At 38.5% G+C, this 22,404-nt stretch overlaps 1 protein-coding gene across 1 annotated transcript in view; it reads right to left on the bottom strand.

The window, feature by feature from the left end:
* Positions 1-3,542: 3,542 nt before the first annotated feature.
* The window catches only part of rtn4r (reticulon 4 receptor), a 62,641-nt gene continuing 43,779 nt past the window's right edge, over positions 3,543-22,404 (bottom strand). The window contains exon 2 of the mRNA XM_088434469.1: positions 3,543-5,575. Within this exon, the coding sequence (XP_088290595.1) occupies positions 4,197-5,575 (1,379 nt within the window). The 3' untranslated portion in view covers positions 3,543-4,196. The remainder of the gene's footprint in view (positions 5,576-22,404) is intronic.

The raw sequence follows: 22,404 nt of genomic DNA, 5'->3' as shown, positions 1-22,404 counted from the left end.
CAAAGGCCACCACAAGCCAAAGACTATCATCCCATTTTACAGAGCTGGAGAGAAGCCCAACATACAACCACGGGCAAAGTTTGATCTCCACAACTCCGCCACTGCCTGACAAAAAAAGATGGACCTAGGCAGGCAACTGAACTTCACTTCCAGGGTTACCTGAACCAGGCGTTGCCCAGATGTGGTCATTGTCTCAGATTACATCTGGTCATTCTGGAGATTACTGTGCCCTTGGAAAAATATATCAACAGGGCTCATGAGAGGAAGCTTGCCAAGGACTAAGAGCTGGTGGAAGAGTGTCGGAGTCAAGCCTGGAAAAGTGTCTGTGAGCCTCTGGATGTAGGCTTTAGGGGATTTGCAGGGTGGTCACTCTTGTTAGAGAGGAAAAACAGATGACTATCAACTGAAGCCGAATAGAAAGCCACAAGATGACTTTGGATGAAAAGAGCAGAATCGTGGACACAGGCTGGGTCTCCTGGGCCCCACCCTGCTTGAAAAAGAAATACCAGCCAATGGAGAGAAACTAGAGTCTGCAGAACGGTTTGGTCTGAAATGGATAAAACTCTTCTTCTTAATAAAAGACAAGTTCTCACTCAGGATGTGTTCTTTATCTCTGGTCTCTCTTATTGTTAACTCTGACACCAACCTCTCACCCAAAGTCAACTGGGATTGGCAACATCTTTTCGTCACCCCATTGAGGAAATGTGAGATGGTTTTTTTTTTCATTATTTCAAACTCATTATTATACTGTAGCAAAGTATAGCACAAATACACAATGAATGGATCTCATTCCATGAATTTTTAGTGGAAGCCTGGGGGTAGGGTAGTTGTAGGGTCCATCAAATAACATGTTACTCGTTGCTGTGCAGATATTACCCTCCCCCATCCCCTCTGCAAAAAAAAGTAAAAATTAAAAGATGAGCGCACAGACGGTCGAAGGACTAACCATAAACTGATATAAATACTGCAAGATTGAGACACAAGGGAATAAAAAAAATCTTAAATGTTAAAGTCATTTAACAAAAACCAGCAAGTAAGAGGAGTTAGGGACATATCCATTTTCTTGCCAAATGTCATTCATGCTTGGCCAAACGATAACTGCTTTTAGTCAAAATGTCTCTGGGTAAGTCTCATATTCACAGACCTTGCGATTGTGCATATGCTGTGTTGAAAAGACTGAGGTATATTAGTGTGATTTATGCAAGTGGGTCAGCCCAGAAAAAGTGATGCGTTCGGCAATCCCGACAGATTTTATAATTGCATTTTATGTAAAATGTCAGGCCATACAGTATAGTTCATGTAAGGATATAACACGGTCAGCTGTTCTCCATTAACAAGCAGTGGATTTACTTTGACTCTTGCTATTGACACCTAATTATTTAGATCCAGCCAGGCCCTAACTGCAAACTGTAACTGCTTACAGCTTGGTGGTGTCCGTCAGTGAAGGAGAGTTATATTCTATTGGAGGGGCCTTGTTGATTTTCTCACTTTAGTCAATAATATTCTCTCAAGTTTACTTTGGGTGTCTTTCTTGAAAGGCTGCAGGGACTTATGGAGACACTCTGTCCAATCATTTCACGTTTGTCGAATTGATTTGATTTATAATAATACAGAAGATTACAGCAGCACTGGACGGCCGTGGCTTTGTATTTTCTACATCGTGGCCAGCATAATTGGCTTGTTAAACCTTATGCAGTACCACACATTAAAGAATATATATATATATATATATATATATATATATATATATATATATATATATATATATATATATATATATATATATATATATATATATATATAAGGTGTGCCTCACCCACTGGCCATAATCAGCTGGGATAGGCACCAGCAGACCCCCGAACCTAGTGAGAATGGATGAATGGATCGATGGACGGATGGATATTTGTTACTGATTGCAGTTTTTTTTTAAAGAATTTCACTCATAGCCTGTGAGTTTGTGTAAAAACTTGATTTGTCACTGTGACAGACAACCCTTACTGTTCATTGGCAAAGATTAACATTTTGATTTGTATAATTAATTAACCACAAAATATCTCATAAATAATCATCATCTTGATTTTCAAAAATTTTCCATGAAACTTGGAAAAGATATTTACATGAAATCAAATCATTTTAAAAAATGGTTAAAGCTAAAGTAGCTTTCTTTAATCCTTTAATATGATGTTTTACAAACCAGAAACTTGCTTGACTGAACACTAGGCACAAACTGACATCCAAATATGATTACATTCACGAAATTTTTCTCCTTCAGCATTCCGTAGCTCAAAGAAACTTGGCCGCTTTCATCTGAGTGACGCTCCCCATGTAATATAACTAGCAATTACTAGACATACAATTACATACACAAAAAAAAAAATGTTGATGAAAAAGAACATATTTATTTGCACGTTATTGACTTTTATACTGGGTTTTTAAACTGCATAACTCGCAGAATTTTACAGGCTGTACCTTAAATGCTTCGTAAAACTCTAATTAATTTCTAAATTTAATGCTTCATCTTTAACAGCTCTAGTTTCTTGTAATATTGATGAAGGAATGTGCTTCACATAAGTTGTTTCCATTCATGTATCCTTAAAGTTCCTATCAATAATTTAGTGCGATTGTGAACAGTACTAATTATCCTACTTGTGTTTCATCACGTCACATGCATGAACAGTGAGTGTTTTTCTCTTCAGTTGTGTATTTACTACTGCATGCCTCGGAGCCATACCGATGTGTATTTTGCCGGTTGTATGGTTTCATTTTTTTAAATTCGTTTTTCATCGCAGTTCTCAACACTCTTTTTTTTTTTTTAACCGGAAATTTTCTCACTACCTGTGGTGCTACATTTATTTATATATGTACCTGGGTTCAATTAGAAAGCCCACATCTGACACAGTATTTTTGTAAATCTGCATTATTTTTTTAAGCATACTTTATCGATGTTTGATTAATTCTAAACCCAAGGTCATGATGTGAACTGCATTTAAAGAAATATTGCATCCCAATTATCATAAGCAGTTTAATAATATAGTTTGCTTAATGAAGAAGGACTTTTAATGAGATGCTAGGTCCTATGATGCACCCTAAGGCAGCAGCCACTAACAGCTTCTAATTATGCTACTTGGATCGTTGATGACCTTGTTTAAAATTACAAATTATTGCAGAAATCAATGACAGCTAGACTCTAGCTAGAGGACCTATCATTCATATGAATCATAAGCTCACATCATTCATTGACGAAGTCATCAATATGTTAGGGTGTATGGGATGTAATTGATGATAAAGACATTAATTTTAAAGCAAATGGCACACACCCCATTAAAGTACACTAATAATGTATTTCTTCTTATCGTGGCTAAAGGCAGAACAAATGAGAGTATATGGCATCGACCTTTATTTGAATAAACGGATTTCTGGTAATAATAATAAATAATATTCACGGTAATTGTGTTACGGCAGTGTTGGCGTACAAGGCAACGTGAAATGTCAAAATGGTACTGCGGAAAAATCCTCAAAAAGAACACACTGTGAAGAATATCTATGAAATAAGAACTTTTATTCATAATATATTCATACTTGTACACAAGTAAAATAAAATGCATATCTATGGTTCCTTTGCAATAAACAAATTGACAGCATTCTTTTGGCAAATGCTACCCATATAGCCTTTCTCTCATGAAAATAAAACTGAAAATGGGGGAAGATAAAACAACAGTTTTGTTAACATTACATTACATTACCCAACAGATGCATCACTTTCAATAAATAATGGGGGGGGCAAGGGTTCCTCTGTTTTCATTCAATTGACCCAACATTCGTCATGTGCTTGCTGTGTCGGATTGCTTGTACTTTTTTACAACTCCGTCTCTTGGTGGTCTTTCTAAGCAGTAGAAGCTTTTATGGGGGAAACGAGGGAGGACATCTCCAAAATGTAGCTTCGACACATACAGTTCAGTACATAGAGAACAAACAAGTTTGGGCACCGATTCATTATGTACATCAAATCTGAAGTGTTCTGTAAAGGCATCCATTTTGTCAAACGCACTCTTATCTTCATCCTCGTTTGTTCTCAGGGTGAACGAAGCAACTCTCTTTTCAGTCACTGCTGGATATAGATGCCCCTGTGTCATCTCTTATCATTGTCATGAGCATCCACAATCTTCAGTCCAGCGTTTAGATTCACATCAGGAGTCCTAAGACATGGCTAGAGAGATCCAGATCGTGGGAATGAGGAGAAAGTGCAGCGCTCGCACCGTAGCGCCCCGACCTTTAATGCAGTGGGTGTCTGATCTGGGCTTTTTGGAGCACTTCTTTTTCTTTTTGTTTGAGGCTGTAGAAGATTCTAGAGTGTCAATGAGGCTTGGGTTCATATTTTCCAGAGACTTGTCCAAGGTGTTGGATAAGGTTCCAAGAGGTCCGTCGTTCTGCTTGTTCTGGGTCTCATTTTTTGTTCTCTCTGGGTCCTTAAATTTCTTGGACATGTTCTCTTTTTCCTTTAAGGGGTTGTTGGTAATTTGGCGACTCTTGCCGGACAGGATGGCGGATTTATCGTTATCGCCGAGACAACACCGAGGAATCGTGTCCCCGTGAGGGTTTTCAGTGGAGGGGAACTTCCCGGACTGGGCCTTAGAGGTGAAGAGATTGGTCTGGATTCGAGGCGTTTCCACACATCCCTCTAAGTCTTTGCTCTTTAGTCGTTTCAGGTCCTTTCCTGCCAGGAATTCTGGAACATCACATTCCAACTCGGAGCTGGAACCCTTGAAACGTTTGAACCATTCCCACAAGGTCCTGGCTCGGCAGTCACAAATCCACTGGTTACCGTTTAAGCGCAAGTACTGGAGGGTGCTAAGGGGATCCATCGTTTCCCCGGTCAAGACGGTGAGGTTGTTGAAAAACAAAAACAGGGATTTCAGCTTAGCCAGATCACTAAAAGCCCTTGGTTGGACAAAAATGACATTGTTCTGGTGTAGCAGCAGGCGGTCGAGATTGATCAAACCACGGAACATGTTGTCAGTCACGATCTTGATCTTGTTATTGTGCAGATAGAGATAGGTAAGGTTGGCTAGGTCCAGAAAAGTGTCATCATGAAGGCTTAAAATGTTGTTATCCTGCAAGTAAAGGTACTGTAGGGAGAACATTCCTCGGAAAACACCCACAGGTAGCTCTGACAAGCCGCACCTGTGCAGGTGGAGCGTGTGCAGCTTAGTTAAGCCTCGGAAAGCTGTCGGGCTGATTGTGCGAAGGTTGCCATTGTCCCCAATGTCCAGTTCCTCCAGTTTCTCCAAGCCAAAGAAGGCACCGGCCTCTATATGACTGATGTTGTTCGAGTAGAGCCACAGGACGGTCAGATTTTGGCAAGAGCTGAAGCTTGTGGATCTCACAACCGTCAGCTTGTTGCTCTGGAGGAAGATTCGCTGGCTCCGCACAGGGATCTCAGTAGGGATGGAAAAGAGTCCTTGTTGCTGGCACGCCACGGTGGGCCGGGGTTCACTGTAGCACACGCATTTAGCAGGACAGCTGTCGCTTTGAGGTGCGAGGTTCAGCCACATGATCAGTACCAGGAGCCGCCCCCCTGAAATGACAAAAAAAACACAAAGTGTTAGTAGTAGTCTAGTCCCATCCTTCACAGTGAAGAGAAGACTTGATTTTACAATTCCCAACAATGATTCAAACGTACTTGCATACATGTTTAAACTTACATGTAAATACGTTCAAACACACTTGTAGGGTAAATACTAAAAACAACATTTTTCTCCCCATATTGCCGTGGGATGTTGAGTTGAACTTGCATTATTTACTTATTATTATTATTATTTTTACCTTTTAGCCTACAAGTATGTTCAAACACACATATGAAAATATGTTTGAATTTTCAAACGCATATGAAAACCCATCCATCCATTTTCTCTAGCCGCTTATCGTCACTTGGGTTGCTGGCTTGCTCTTTCTGACTTGGGGCAGTGTGAGGGGGACACCCTGAACTGGTTGCCAGCCAATTGCAGGGCAAGGTATATGAAAATATGTTGGGAATTTCAAATAAATTTCAGTATATTGGTATGTTCAAACGTATAGGAAAATATGTTTACATATTATGTTTAAACATTCAAATATATTTTCAAATACCTTTGGACGTATGTGTAGGCTAAATGCAAAAAAAAACAAAAAAAAACTGTTTTTTTTTCCTATAGTGCAATGAAGCATTGAGTTTTTCATGCGCGAAAAAAAAAAAAACTATTTTTTTTTTTTGTTTAGGTTACAGTTTTGTTTCCACAAGGCAGCAGACTGATTATGAACTAAAACTAAAACCTTTTTAGAACAATGATATCATTTTATCATTTAGTCTACAAGTACATTCGAACGTACTTGCAGGTATGTAAGGATGTATTAGCAAGTATATTCAAAGGGGTTGGGCTGTCCAAAATGCCTTCTCCATATTGACGGCTCCACAATTCTGTAGAAGACATGATTAACTGTGTTTTTCCTAGAAAGATCACTTTTCATGGTCAGCAACGAGGTGAAATGAAGACTCCAAGTGTTGTTAGTTTCAAAGCATATTGCAGCTGCAACCCTTGCTGGCCAAGAGATTTGCTATACGGCCATAGAGCTTAGCTTGCCCTCAAGGCATTTATGTTTAAAATGAGGAATATTCTGTATTTGCAGGCATTAATTATGCCTGCTTGTGTATCAGTGTGATTCAGCTAAGCTTACGGCATGGAGGCATATGTGATGAAAGTGAGACGGACTGGATTACTATGTGAATAATCATTTGGTCTCTCACAGCGTTTAAAACGGCTGAGCTATAACGGTTGTGATCTTATGCTGCTCACACGGTCCATATGTGGCAGAAGCATGCGTTAGTATCAACACAAAGCTGCAGAAACAAAATCCAAATCTCTAAATCCCATCCAGGTCCCGTCTAAGGAGCTGAGATGTTCTATTATATACTCCCATGCATGCGTTTGAATCCAAACCTTGCAGCCCTGACAGGTGCTGAGACCTGAAGAAAAAAAAAAACCGCATGAGCCTTACTCAGCCTTGTGTCCATCTCTTCTCATTTCCCTGCAATGTATAGCGGGTGCAGCTCATTTGTGCACTTGTTAAAGCGAGCCCCGGTGTGGCCCTGCTGAGGGCCTCTGCTGCAATTTCCCTCCAATCGCCCTGCTCAGCCGTCAGACTGCCACCGGAAAGCTGTCAAGACTTTCCATTCTTTCTGCATCGCAGCACTTTTTCTCCCAGCAGTGCCTAACAATAGCAATATTTTACCGCACAGCACGCTCCGTGTATCTCCTCCGCCGTCTCCTTTTTTCTGCAACCCCTCTCCGCTGTCTATTCATTAACAGGCTATTTCTACCCACGCGTCACATGTCAAAGTCAGCTTTCCTCTTCTCATTGCATATTGTCCTTTCTCTGTTAGCATCTGTTTGAGTGACAGCATTAGGCCCACAACGACGTCAACTCAACCACAATTATGCCGCCGCAGTCACTTATCCAGTATGTATATGTCCATAATTGATGTTATATTTTTGTTTGAGCACTTGGAGGAGCCAGATTTTGAGAGTTCAAAACGTCCGTGGGTCCCGAAATCGTCAACTCTTATCGTAGCAATGTTGTGGCATGCCGCTGGAAAGTAGTGGTAGAAATACCTTTGCCACTTCATTGATTAACATAAAATTAGACATTGAATGAATCCAAAAACATGATTTGGTATATTCAGAATACATGCGAGTAAAGACTGGATGCGTAAGCGCCTCAAATTCCCATAAGCCCATTTTATCTCAATCTCCACTGCTAAAAGTTTGCGCAAATCTAAGCTGTTTGGGGACTGTGTTCCACTATTTAGGGACTCAAACAGAATGCTAGTTCATTTTGTCTCTTTCTGGTTCTGAAATCAATCATTAAACCCACACCACCCTGTGACCTGAGCAATCTAAAAGTCTCATGGAGAACTAGAAGGTCTTTAAAGTGACATTGTGTAAAATTTAGTGCCATCTAGCGGTGAACAAAGAAAATGCAATGATTTTGAGGTATGCACACACAGGTGCTCTACTACTATACGACATTCGCAAAGTCTTATCATTCAAGTACCTGAAGGATGGACACAACCTATGTAATATTTTATATTTATTATTCCAATCACTTGATCTACAATTTTATAGTAAAAAAAAAATATGTTGATGTGGTAGAACATGCTTGATTGCATATTATTGAAATTTATGGTGGGTCTAAAATGAATACCCCTATTGTTCTCCACCATATCTTTGAGAATAAATGTGCAAGACCATGCACAACTTGGTTGACCCAAAATAAAATCAGTGGCTCATAGAATCCCAGAGAAGCGTTTTAGGGGGCCCATGTGACCAGTCCAATTTCCTGGTCAGGGTTAGCCAGTCCAAATCAAGAAACCACACTGAACTTTACCACTCTACCGCTATGTATATGGAGGCACTAAGGGCAGAGATTTTTTTTTTTTTTTTTTGTACCTGTCTGTTTTACTGCTGTTTTTGATGCTCAGTCTAAAAATACAACGGTAAGGTTATGGAGGGGTGTAAACAAAATGTATTCCTTATCGTCTTCTGCCAGTTTTGTTTTCAACACTTAATCTCACCCTATCTGCTGTGTCAAAACATGCTTCTGAGAACCGGCTCCCTGTTTCAAACCCTGCCAGTGGCATATCTTCAGAGAGCTATAGCTTTGTACAACAGCAATCATCACTCAACGTGCGCAGACGAGCCTCTTTTGTTTCCTCTTGACTGGCACTGTAGGCCCTTCAGCTTAAAGTACATAGCTTTGCACCCTTAACACTATTTACAATTGGACCTTGGCAGTTGAGGACAGAGTTGCAGGCTATGACTATACTTCACCGATACTTTATTTGATTGGCAGAACAATTTCTCAATCAAAACAAACATCACTTAACTTTGGGGTCACAGCACGCAATTCATCTTATGCCGTATGCCGCTGATCCTGTTCGGCGTCGCCGCCGAGGTTGGCGCTTATGCAAGCTGAATTGAGTGAGGGCCAGATCAGTCTTGGAGCTGGTCATCTGTCAATCGCGAGGTAATTGATTCCTTGCCAGCTGTACGACAGGCAGCTACGTGATCCTACCAAGCCACTATCGACGCGATATGATCTAACAAACACGAGAAATGGCTCTTTTTGAAATGCGTAGTATAAAAGCATACAGGGTGTGTACAATTCATTACTGCCTGTAAATAGATGGTTGTCCCTGTCCAGACTATCTGTAAGTGTAACATAAATCTACCTAATCGAAAAAGTGTCTGAAGCTGGATGATCTATGTGAATTTCATCTTTTCTGTGGAGTACTGCATAAATTGCACACAAAATATGCTGCAGGCGTGTTACTGTATGCATGGAAACACTTAAACTCACACTGACACCAGCCCTGCAGCATAAAAGAGTGGGTAGTGTCATGAAGATAAGGATAAGATTTCAGTATGCAGGTTTCAAATATGACAGCCTGGGAAACCTCCTTTAATATACAGTGGACTATTGCCGTTTGTGGCCATAGGGAAAGAGCCAGAAAATGAGTTGTGGATTTTTGTGAAAAACTGACGCTCCTCTAAAGGTAATTCTAAATTTCCTGTATTAATAGTCAAAAGAAGAGTGATCACACGAACAGATTTGTTAGATTTGTGTACAGAAACGTTAGATTTGTAAATGGGTCCACTTTCCATAAAAAATGGAAGACAAAGTAAACAAACACCAAAACGGAAATAGGTGAAAATCTTCTAATGCTATACTGTGAATATTCACTGTACTGTATTGTATGTGTTTTTTCCTGGTGTCATTTCACAAAGAAGAAAAGACTTTCAATATTTTACGAGCAAGTATTTTTCTATGCTTTGTAATTGAAATAACTTATAGACATAAAATAATCTAACTGCTAAAGCAAACAATAGCACTGCATTTCGAAACAAAATCAAAGAGAATTAACCTAAGAACGGTTAATCACAGTTATTTATGCACAGAGTGCATGCTAATCTACCTGGCTTTTCTCCTAATATTTCCATAACAGAATCAATAAGAGAACCGATAAAGAATTGAATCATTAAACCGAATCCTAAAGGGAATCGTTATCGTCAAAATCTCCCAATTCCCATCCTTGCATATCATATGCGGCATTCTTCTCACTTGACCCTGGTGTGAGGTGAAAACAAGTCTAAAAGTAACCCTGTGCGTGTAGACAAAGCCGAAAACAGAGATGCCCACAGGAATGCGCATGTCCGAGCGGGTGCAGTGAGCCGACCCTTTTTACATATAAGTTTAGAACACAGATTTGTCCCAGTGCAAAAACAAACACAACCAGCACTTTTCCTCCCCCCAAAGTGGACAAAGGTCAAGCCAGGATGGTATAGAGAGCTGCCAGTCCATCATGGTAAGCTTTACTCAGACACACCGGGGAATGGGCAAGTGGTGGCTAACATGACAGTCTCATCACCCCGGCCCCCGAGTGGAAGCGACATATCTGTCAGAGATGAAACACGTTCCTCTCCGCCGGGACCTCCTGGCCTTTTTCTGCAATCGTAAGTTATTGTGTTGCTCTGAGGCAACCCCGTATTTAATAAAGTTGTGATCCCTTCCTCTAAGGTTATGTATCTGTGTGAATCCATTCAAGCGCGCATATTTTTTTTCATCATTTGCATAACTTTGAGAAACCATTTCAGATAAAGGCAATGGAAGCCCTAATTTCTCCTTGGATGATCACAGACTACTTTAAATGACGCTTTACCCCCGAGTTGTAAGGGTCATAATTACCATTTAAAGATTTACATTTATACCTTGATAAGACAAGCATTTTATCAGAGCTTCACCGCCTTCATTTTCATCAATTATTGGTTTCCATGAACCACTTTATCTGCGCTCGTTTGTTTACTTTGGCATATCAACAGGGGCTCGACGTCTTCTGGTGCTCATTGTAAATAAACCTAGCATGCTATCATTACGCCTCAACAAAGTAGGAATCGGCTAATTAAAACACTTACAACCAAACTTTAATTCTTTTTGGCCAAATAACTGTCATGCAATAATGTTAGACCCTGAAAGAATAAAACATTGATGCCTTTCTCAACTCATTCACTACTAGCCCGCTAAAAAATGGATTCATTTTATTAGTTTATCTATGGAGGTGCCCATGGTGAACTTCTCACTACCAGCCCAGTAAATAAAAGATCTTTGAATGGCCTTCACATCTTTGAATGATGTCAAGAATGAGTTTATTTTTGCCACCGTGAAATAAATCATGTTACAACACCTACAGTATTTGGACAAGCCAAAAGCAGAAGCAAATTAATTGTGCTTCCTCTAATTTACTTCATGCTCTTTTTATTTCCCTGTGCACAGGGTAGGTTTGGTTATTTTGGCATGTTTACAAAGTTGTCAGGGGTCAAATCAATACATTTGGCCCTCCGTCCCAAAGAGCGGGCAGAAAACAATCAGTCAGAGGGTCGAGGTAGCACAATGTTCTTCTGTTTATTGCTTGGGGATACATTCCCAAAAAATAAATGTGAGAAGCCAACTCTGTGAAGTCGTTGTTGTTTTTTCATTTGTTTTTTATTTTTTTATTTTTTTAGTTTATTTTCCTGTATGTCCTCTCATTTTTTACTGTATATGTTTTTGTTTACTTGCTTTCATTTATTATATACTGTGTCTTCATTTAATACTGTATATACATGTTTCTGTAGTTGTTTTTCATGTATGATACTGTGTATTTGGTTATTATTGCATACATATAGTACATGTGTGTGTTTGTTTTTCATTTCTCTTTGTAATTCTGTATTTTCTATTGTATTTTTTTGTTTGTTTATTCATGATATGATCGCAAGCTTAGATGTATAGGAGAGAAAAACATTAAAAAAACATGCGAGGCACTGTCTCCATGGACTGGGGTTTGACGTCTATGGGCCTTTAAGGCTGAACACACTTTTGGCAGACATCTTCTCACTGTTTGTCGAGACACTTCTGAGGTTTATACTTTTGTATACTTTAATGTAGGTACAAAAATTGTGCTTAAAAAGATCTGTGAAATGGCGAGGCCACAAAAGACGAACCACATTATAGCAAGGGTACACTATTTGGTGTTATTATTTTGTATCATATGTACTAATATTAGTTATGAATTGATTTAAGCTTTAAGCTGCCTGCTTTTCCTTGTTCAGGGTTAGTTGTCAAGTTATGAACAGTGATTTTTTTTTTTTTTTTTCCCAAGAAGAAAAGCAATACTTTACATAAAATTAATCTCTGAAAATTCACCGTTTTTGACATTTGAGGGAGGATTAAGCATGGCGGTCATGGAAGAATTGGAAATATATTTGAAGCGAGTTTCCTTTGAACTCTTCTTTGCCCGTAAAGCTGTGAAAATGTCTCAGAAATGGACTATTCCAGAAAGTGTACAGGTTGTTAAGAAGGTCATATTCCTTAAGAAAGGGGTGTGAAAGACATGGTGTACTCTTTATGACGTATTTTCCCTCGTCACAAAGAACTTCATCTGTTTTTGTAATTGGGGATAAAGACAGATTAAACATTTTTTTAACGATTTACTAGCTAGTTTTGGCATCAAACCAATCATTGTGAAGAATGTACGTTGACAAGTATTTGATATATTTCGATATGATGTGTCTTCATATGATCCTGTCAATACACTTATAGACACACACTCGCAGATATACATTGACTTTGCGTGTCCTCACGACATCGATGAAGCAGACGCTGCTCTTAAATGAAGTTGCACGCGTCAGATCAAACGGGTTATGTAGGACATGATTGAGCAGTGGGGCACAATGGAATATTGCGGGGGCATTAATGGCACTCTTGGAATGCAGATGAGGACACGATTAGATGGCCGGATTGGAGATGAGGGGAGGGGACAGATGAGGTCCTGTTTGACACACATGTGACACAGCACTGGCCCAAGCAGATGGCTCATGAATATCTGAGGGAAGCGCTGGTTGGCAGGACCATGAGTGCGTGTGTGTGTGTGCATGTTCGTGTCAACAGGGGGACCACATGCACATACAGAGAAGAAGTGTTCCAATGGAAAAGATGAAAATCAATAAAGAAGAAAGCGCAAGAACTACTTCAGGATAATACTGACAGGCAGATCTTGTCACATGGGTAAAATGGATGTAGTTAAGTAGAGGCATTGAGATGGCAATGTCCTGACAGCAAAAGAATGAGCTTGCAATCAAAGTGCTGTCGGATTGAATACCCCCTTGACTGGTGAAAAATTGAATGGGAAAGTGGAAGTGAAGAGTTCTCCCCTTTCAGCAAATACCATCAAATTATCATCAAGTCCCTGAGTGATTTCCTGACCTCCTAAGTTAGCCAATGTTTTTATCAGGCTCGGGCTCCAAACCGACCTGAAGATGCTGCTTCTACTTTAATTTGTTAGTGATAACAGCATGATACTGCTGTGTGATGCTGCCAGCGTACTAAACACTTTTGTTTCGGAAATACAATTTTGGAATGTCTAAACTTTTACCATGCCAGGTAGAAAAGTATTAACTCTATCCACAGAAATGCAACGTTACCACCTGCTAAACATGAGCCTTTAAAAAATAAACCTAGAAAACATAACTCAGAATTCTAGATGCAGAAACTCGACTCAGAACTAGATTTTGAAAAGAAAAAAAAAAAATAGGAAGACAACCTGAGTTGAGATTGATGGTTTGATTTTCATCACTGAGAACCTCGCGCTTGAATGCTGTATGCAATATGACATAATAAAGCAAAGTGTAGACAAATTAAAGCAGACAAAAGGACCATAGCAACTGCATAGTAACTGCTACACCAAGGGATAAACTACTATACATAACCCTATAGGAAAATTATATATATATATATATATATATATATATTCTGGTCAATTTCAGTCTTTTTTGTTTGGATTTCAAAGACAGGAAATTTAAAAAAATCTGTTCCAGACTCCGATAATCACAATGCCATTTATAGATTGGCTCCAAGAATTGTTGTTATAATCTCCACTTTTAGAAGAGTGTTGAGAAATTGTTTAAAAAGTGTGATTGGCAGCCTGTAAGATTCCATGTTCATCTGAGTGGTGATGCACATTCTTTGGTAGGTATTTCAAGTTTAATTTGTATTATTTGGGATGAGAGCTTGTTTTTTTTTTCAAGCTTATATTTGGAATTTCATGTTGACAAACTGTCTTTGATAGTGGAGGTTATGATTTTCGAAAATATGATCATTGTGACTATCAACTAAGGGAGCAGAAGATAAGATGCCCTCATACTAAAGCCGATGGAAATTGTGTATTGGTTTTTTTATTACCTATTTCAGTGTAATGAAACCATACACTATGCAGAGTAGTAACACTATCTGCGATGCACGAGCTTTTGAAGGTGTCCAGATGGACTGCTGGAGCCACAGAGGAACAAAAAGTCCAATGCCCTACTTTGGTCTCGGTGTGTGTATGTGTGTGTGTGTGTGTGTGTGTGTGTGTGTGTGTGTGTGTGTGTGTGTTTGCTGCAAAGCCTCACATTGTGTTTGAGGCTATAATCTGCACAATTAAGAAATCAGGCTCTATGCAGTGCTAAAGTCATAGACATGAGAATTTGTCTTTACCTGTTTGACAACGTCATGGTATTTTTATTTAATCTATATGTATTTATCGCCGTCTTTCAAGGGTAGACAGTTTCATAAATACATTTGCACCTTATATTTTACACCGTTATAAACCTTTACAATCGGGTGTCATACAATATGAAAGAGTTGAATAGAGAAAGCATGGCGCTGGTCTTTGAAGCACTCCGTTTTATGCAGCATCCACTTCCAGTGAGGACCGTGAGCAATCACAGTTCCCAAATGAGCCGGAATGAACTCTGATGAACGACATTTTAAAAGCACAAAAGTGCCAGTGAAAATCACATTAGAGCCCAAGATAATGCTAACATCTCCGCAAATAAAAATCGAGACGGTTTCATACGGTGATGATGATAACACAAGTGGAGGTGGTCTGACCGGAGGGCACACTTCAATCAGTGCTGAAGCGTTTTGGAATTTCATTGTAGTGTGTCTTTGCTAAAGGCGATTGTGCCCGATAGATTCTAGTGGGCGGGTGGAGAACAAGGTGGACGTCACAACATGATTTTGGCAGGGTCAGTCTAAAGACTCCTCAAGTTTGCGAGTGGCTTCGCTTTGTCTTTGTCCAAAATGAGTAAGCACTGGACTGAAAAGATGATAATGAAGACACATTTTTCAAAGTGTTTTCAAACTTTAGTTCAAGTTGACTATATTACTATTTGAAAGTATTTCTTTCAAGAAGAGCCAAGTGCATGCTTTCATATCTCCATAAGCCAAAAACTATAGTTTTCCAGTCAAACGTTCAAATCAAGCAAAGGAGAAATTCTACTTTCAATTGCAAAACTTAACCTATTCTTTAAATTTTGTAACGTGTGTTTTTGCTTGGATCTCAATTGTTTACTCTCAATTTTTCAGTTCTCAAATGGGTTTATGTGTACCCCTGCAGGTCTGTGAAGGGACTGGTCCATGGATCAACTGGTACCAGGCTGCACCCGAAAAATGGAACTTGTCATGGCCTGTAAGAGTTGCTAGTGTTTCTGTTTTTTTTTTTTTGCCTCCCTCTTCAGCCGCTTTTGAGTAATTGATTTAATTTCAGTTCATTCCGAGCTTTATTACGATAGGCTGATTTAATCACATGATGTCTCCAGCTCACAGTGCAGTGACGACATCAAATGAACAAGACATTAGTTTCTCTGTTTACAGCTGCTCGACAGCTTCCAATCTTTACGGAACTTCCATTTGCTACTTTTGTCACGAAAGCATCGCTTGTGAGTTGTGTTTTGATTTCCTTATAAGTGATATGCGTGTCTGTTAGTACAATTCATTTTGTACTCTGTATGAACGTTTAGTTTATTTGTTTGTATCGTGAATAACAATGTGTTCTAATTGTGCTATATATATTTTTGTATCGTTTCAGTCTTAAAAAATATAACCCTCAGAAATTAAAGACAAACCGTAAACAGACACATTTTAGCAGGGTTTCTGGTGGTATTAGTAAATCTTATTTATTGGAAATTTTGGACAACATAACTGCAAGAACAACACCATTAAACACTTTTTTCCCTCGCCAAACAATGTTGATAGCAAGTATTGTAAATACACAGCGTCTTGGAACATTTCGCAAACACTCTTTTCGTCACACGAGACACGTTTGCTGACAGGCTGAGACCCGGGTAGCACTAGAAATGTTTGTATTTATTACACATTTCCCTATGCTCATGAAGCTCAACAAAGGATGCATATTTTTGCTCTCAATCAGCCCTCACATAACCACAGCGGCATATTCCTTTCGAGTATGCTATTTTTCTGTTTGACTTTCTTTTATCCCTTCTCCTCCCTCATGTGTGCACCGCAAATAGCTGATGAATATTCGATATGATGGTGGAACTTGGACAGTATCATCGGTCCACTGTGACATATTTGGTAATTTCATTGGTCAGATGGCATGGGATTGTGTGAGTGCTTGAAGCACTGTAGAAAAAAAATTGTTAATAAATCTCATCATAGTAAAAGCCGCAGGGTTCAAAACGTAGGGGGAAAAGTCATGGTTTATAGTTTGGAATTTATATAATGCTTTTTAATGCCATGACAGGAATAGTACGGCTTTCTTTTTGAATGAATAGCAAATGAATTAGAACAATGAAGTAACTTAATGCCAAATTGTATTTTAGTGACTGCTTTTAAAAACATTGTACTGTATGCCTTTACCTTTGTTAAGATTGCCATTGTGACTGGATTTTCCGATAGATAAAACAGAAATAAAACAGATGATGTCCTGCAATCTATATTCTGGTGTTCTGAAATAAAATACACTTTGATATACCACTACAAAGGTATTTTCAATGTTTAACATATCAGACACAAATGATATAGCACTCATTTTTTTTTTTTTTAATCCAAAAGTGCTTTGCACTTGTGAGTGGGTATATGGTTGAAAATTAAAAAGGTTGAGGACCACTGGTTTAGATTATAGTCTGTTTTGTTTTAATGTAATGCCATGTTTTTCTGCGCTGTTCCTTGTTAATATCTGGTCTAATTGTGAGGGTTTTTATCTCAACCTGTCTTTGTCAGCCCTGCCAGCTCCCACTAATCACTTGTTTTGTCCAGGTGTGCAGTTAGTTTGCTTTTTTAGTTTGCATGCTCTATGTTATTTATTTTCTCTCTCTCTCTCTCTCTTGACACTCCTTGAATCTAAATGTGTGTGCAAGGTTTTGACTAGTACTCTTGCCTTATATACTATAGGTGTTTGAATCCCATCGGAGCATTCCTCTCTGAGGATTCTGTTTAGCTAGGGGAAAAATATGAGAACGCCCTCTGCAATGTGATTTTTGTCTCGTCTCCAAAAACTGTCCTATGTTTACAGAGGAGCTGATAAACGAGCACTCCGATGTTTGTTTTGCTTGAAAAGATAACCTTTTTGAAATTTAAACACTTCATTTGGTGACCTTTCGTTTCTCAGTTGCTCTGCCAAATCCTTATTTTATAGCCCGAGACTTTTATGAGGTATCTCATGGCCGTTTATTTCTCTCTTTTTCATTTTTTATTGCTCACTATTTGATCAAGTCGCTTCATGAGTTTGAAGCTGCATCAATGGAGATGTTCATAAAAAATGCAAGGCGCATAATATAGCAGACATTAACAATCAAAGCAGTGGAAATGCTGCCCTGTAAATAAATTCCCAATTACATTACCCCTGAAAAAAAGAGCTGAGGGGAAACATTATCAGTGTTTTACTTTTTGGCCAAAATAATGCTCAAAAGTTGATTTTTATTTGTTTGTTTATTTATTAAACTGACAGTATGAAGTCAACACGGGATAGTAATGTGAAGCTAAAACTATGAAAAAAATACTTGAGTACTTGCAATTATATGCTTTTAAATAAATATAAAAAAAAGATAAAATAAATGATAACTGATAAAAAAAGATTATGTTGTATAATCTTTGTATAATTGTATAATTTGTATAGTTGTATATATATATATATATATATATATATATATATATATATATATATATATATATATATATATATATATATATATATATATATATATATATTTTTTTTTTTTTTTTTTTTTTTTTGGTCTTTTTTTTTAATAAGGACAAGGGGTATGTGTATGGGCATCCATATTTTGTGACATTAAGAGAAAATAATTTGCAAGTTAAGAATAAAAGCGTGAGGACTATAACTTCACAGTTTAAGTGAGTAAAATATTAGTAACTTATAAAAGTTTTATTATTGTTCCGATCCTGCATGAGCAAGTCAGTGTCCATTAGCGTGATGGGCAAAAAATGTTATTCAGCAAATCTTCTACAAGTAGGCATTCATGTTTCAATATCTTGTCCTTTGCCAGTCAAATATGTTTACTTCACATTGGCTGCTCCATATTTCTGTACAATTTTCCGAGGAAATGTAACCAGTGCAGAAGGGAGTTGGAGATAAAACTTGACAAGACAAACCATGATAGTCACACGTTTTACTGTCATAATATATTCAACCGCCGTGTCTTCACTTGGGCAATATTCCACTCTGCTGGACTCCCCCGCTGACTATGCAGAATAATGGGTCTCATGCAGTCGTTTTAGCCAGACTCAACTTTGCAAACATGGATGGGATTTACAGTGGGACACACATGAAAGCACTCACGCATAGAAGCAGTTTTCTCGCCAATGCCGAATGTTAAATCAGTCAAAAAATATGTTGGAACACATGTGGGGTTCTTGTACCGAGACTACAGAGACTAAAATGTGCCATACGTGTGCCAAATGCAGCAACACTAGAGTAAATACTGTGAACAAAATTCCTTGAGATTTTTAATATTTTGATTTCTGCTAATGTGAAGAGCTGTGCATTGGAAGCCACTTCGTAATCTCATTGACTCCCCTGTCACTTCATGAAGGTATATTTTGTTTCCTTGCATTCTTTTAGACTATCAGCACATATATCAGTGTTGAATTTAAATGTGCAACATGGTCAATGATTGTTGTTGTTTATCCTTCATCTCTTAGGGTCCATGACTCATCAGCCATACAATGGCAGGACCACAAACACACAGACACAAAACGGATCCAATTGTATCTCCACTTTCATCTATGCATATAAACAACTAACTCATTCTTAAATCCTCAATTTATTGCGGAGGCGTGTGTAGCCCTGGAGGCATGTTTACATGAAAAAATAAAAAACTAAACTCTCCCTCACATTCATCTCCTTGAAATCAAAGTATTTATGTTGATAACAACAGGCCTATTTTTGCTGCTCCACATTCTATCAGGAGAGGCATTCTTAGCAGTGTATAGCCTCTTTTAAATGTTGCATTTAAAATGTTGTAGGCTTTCGAAAACGTTTGTCACCTTGAAATGTCTTTCGCAATCCTAAATGCATAAGGCCAGTATTTGTGCTTCTCTAAGAGGATGGATTAACCTTTTTAGAGTGTTTTGCTGTACCGTTTAGCGAAACTCACGAATGAATGGATTATTTATGGAACAACTAAGTTTGCACAGATAATTAATAAGTACAGTGGACCCCGTGTTACAGCATCCCTGGCGTACATTATTTTCATGTTGCGACGTGGAATACTGAGTTTTTTTTACCGTGTTTTCCCCGATTTGCGACAAAAACAACTGTCATGACCCTAAGGGGTTGGCTGTCTCTGTGTTGTTTTGCCTCCATCTTCTGGTGTGTTTAGGTAATTGCACTTATTAACTATTGCTGTCAAACTGCTTCCATGCAATGCGTGACTACAATGCTGGTCTGCTATTGGTCGCTATTGTTGTACAGTATAGAGGACCAAAACTGCCCAAGTATTAAATAAATAAAGGGTGGCACAGTTGCAGACCGGTTAACATGGCTACCTCATAGTTCAAAGGTCCCAGGTTCAATTCCAGGTAGCCCCTGCCTTCCTTTGTGGAGTTTGCATGTCCTTCCCATGACCGTGTGGCTTCTGTTTGGACACGCCGGTTTCCTCCCACATTCCAAAAACATGCATGGCAGGTGTATTGGACACACTAAATTGTCTCTAGATGTAATTGGGTGTGTGAATGGTTTTTCATCTCTTGCTCATTTTTATATTTCATGCTGAAAACGATGTCAGCATGTTATTCAAATGAGCAGCAGTCCTAAGTTTGAGGAACTTTTCCTCCAATTCATCGTTCCATTTATCCATCTACTTTCTACAGCCGCTTGTCCTCACAAGGGTCGGAGGTTTGCTGGTGCCTATCCTATATCGTTAGAAATAGGCTCAACTCCATTTAAAAGATCAACAGATCAAATCCTCCAGAGCCGAATAGTGTCAAGCTATTTCCCGTGAATGACCCCTTGTTTGTTTTTAAGCTATTCATCTCACCAGGGAAAGAAGTTACCAATTACACTCACACTGCTGTGAGGAAGTTATTTTTTCTTTTTTTGGGCACACTCAATCTTGACTTTCGCTTTTATTGTTCTTATTTTGAGGGATTTTACTTTGCAAGAAGCTGAACTGAGAAAAAATAAAATGCCCCAGATAAGTCCGTTTCTCATTCCACACCAAATGGGAATGATGGACTATCAGTGGCCTGGAAGAAAAGAAATGGACAATGGTCTTGCTGTATATTGGACTGAATCACAAGCATGCTCAATTGCACCCTTGGCAACATTCAAAGTGTCGATTACACCACAGCTTCTAAATGTTTTAAAATTATTTACCCACCAGAGCATTTTAATTTGTGGATAGACGTTTATATATAAAAAAAAAAGCCGAAGTGCCTGAAGAGAACCCAGGCAGGCTCGGGGAGAACATGCAAACTCCACAACCAGGACAATAATGCCTGCTTTTCCCATTAGCAAGCAAGAATGATATTAGCAGTTAACTCAGTGAATGGCTGTTTATGGGTCACCATTTGACAAGGAAAGAACCACTCAGCAAAAAATTGCTGTTTCGTCCTCGCAGGGATAAGCTTTCATTAGCATTCAAACTAACAGCGGGTTGCTAACCACATGACTCCAGGACACACTTAGAACTGTGACCTCATCTGAATAACATTCCATGCTGACATGAACTTTAGTATGAAGTTAAATTCATATGAGAGCAGAACGTTTATATTTGATTTATATCTAATTATGTTTATATATTTAGTTTTTCTTTTTTTTTCCACTCATTTATTAGTCCTGGATTTTTGTGACATAGCTTGTGTGTATAAGGGAAGATAAGTTTAACAAACTTTGCTTGTTCATATCATATTCATGTTCTGGTGAATGTTTAGATTGGCAAATGTAAGTTACATTCAAATTCCTTATGAATCCATTGGACAGATGAGTAGATGGAGGACATTGACGAATGGGAGGATAAAACATGGTTTAAAAAAAAAAGAATATATATATATATATATATATATATATATATATATATATATATATATATATATATATATATATATATATATATATATATCATGTTTCATATACATATATATTATGGATTGATTTAGTTATTGATTTGGTCATTGATAGGACCTGAGGCATGGCTCATACATGGAAGGCTCGAAACTGGAATGATGAAAGATCAATTCATTCAGAATGGTTGACTTGAAGCATCAAAAATAGTGAATGGAGAGAAGAGACAGAAATACATCAGCGTGTTTCAAACTCATTTGTGACAATCAGGGCTGTCAAATCAACAAATTAATTGGACTTTTTTTTTGTTTAATCACTTTAATCTCATTTTTAATTTTTAACAGATCGGATTAGATTCGTATATATGTATTGGGCCTCTTGTGCTTGAGTTACTGGGGGTTGGATAAATACTGCCAATCACACACTGGAATGAACACTAATTGGCTTTTATTGTGTTTGGCATAAACAGATAGGCTCCTGTTATGGGTGGGAGGGCAGAAGACGTAAAGTGAGGAGCGTGTGAAAGTTGTCAAATGAATGCTAACCCCAACAACACCTTTGATAACGCTAGCATGATACTCATTCTTTGTAAGAAGCAGCGTCTTTCCCACAGAAACTGATCAAGTTTAGCCGACCACATGAATGCAAAGCACCCAGCTGCAACTGCAGCCACAGCTAACGATAGCAACAACGATGCTAATGTAGCGAGCCTCACCAAAGCTCTTTGCCAAACTCAACACTAACTAAACTAGGAGTGGGCGGGTCAGGAATGAACAAGATGACTATAGTTTTATTTTGTTCTCATTATTTGGAGATGTACAGAAGAAGCCAGCACCATTCCACCTGGTTGTCGAAATAAAAGGTTGCAGCCAGCAGTTGGGACTAGTCTCAAAGGTAACAGAAGGTTAAAGGTTACAATGTCATATGTTCAAGAAAATGAATGACTTACAGGTAGTCACTTTTCATTTTATTGT

This window comes from Hippichthys cyanospilos, chromosome 1 (assembly GCF_059441005.1).
Source record: "Hippichthys cyanospilos isolate Australia breed blue-spotted pipefish chromosome 1, RoL_Hcya_1.0, whole genome shotgun sequence".
Taxonomy (NCBI): domain Eukaryota; kingdom Metazoa; phylum Chordata; class Actinopteri; order Syngnathiformes; family Syngnathidae; genus Hippichthys; species Hippichthys cyanospilos.
The sequence above is the reverse complement of the archived record's forward strand: the minus strand, read 5'-3'. Positions and strand labels throughout refer to the sequence as shown.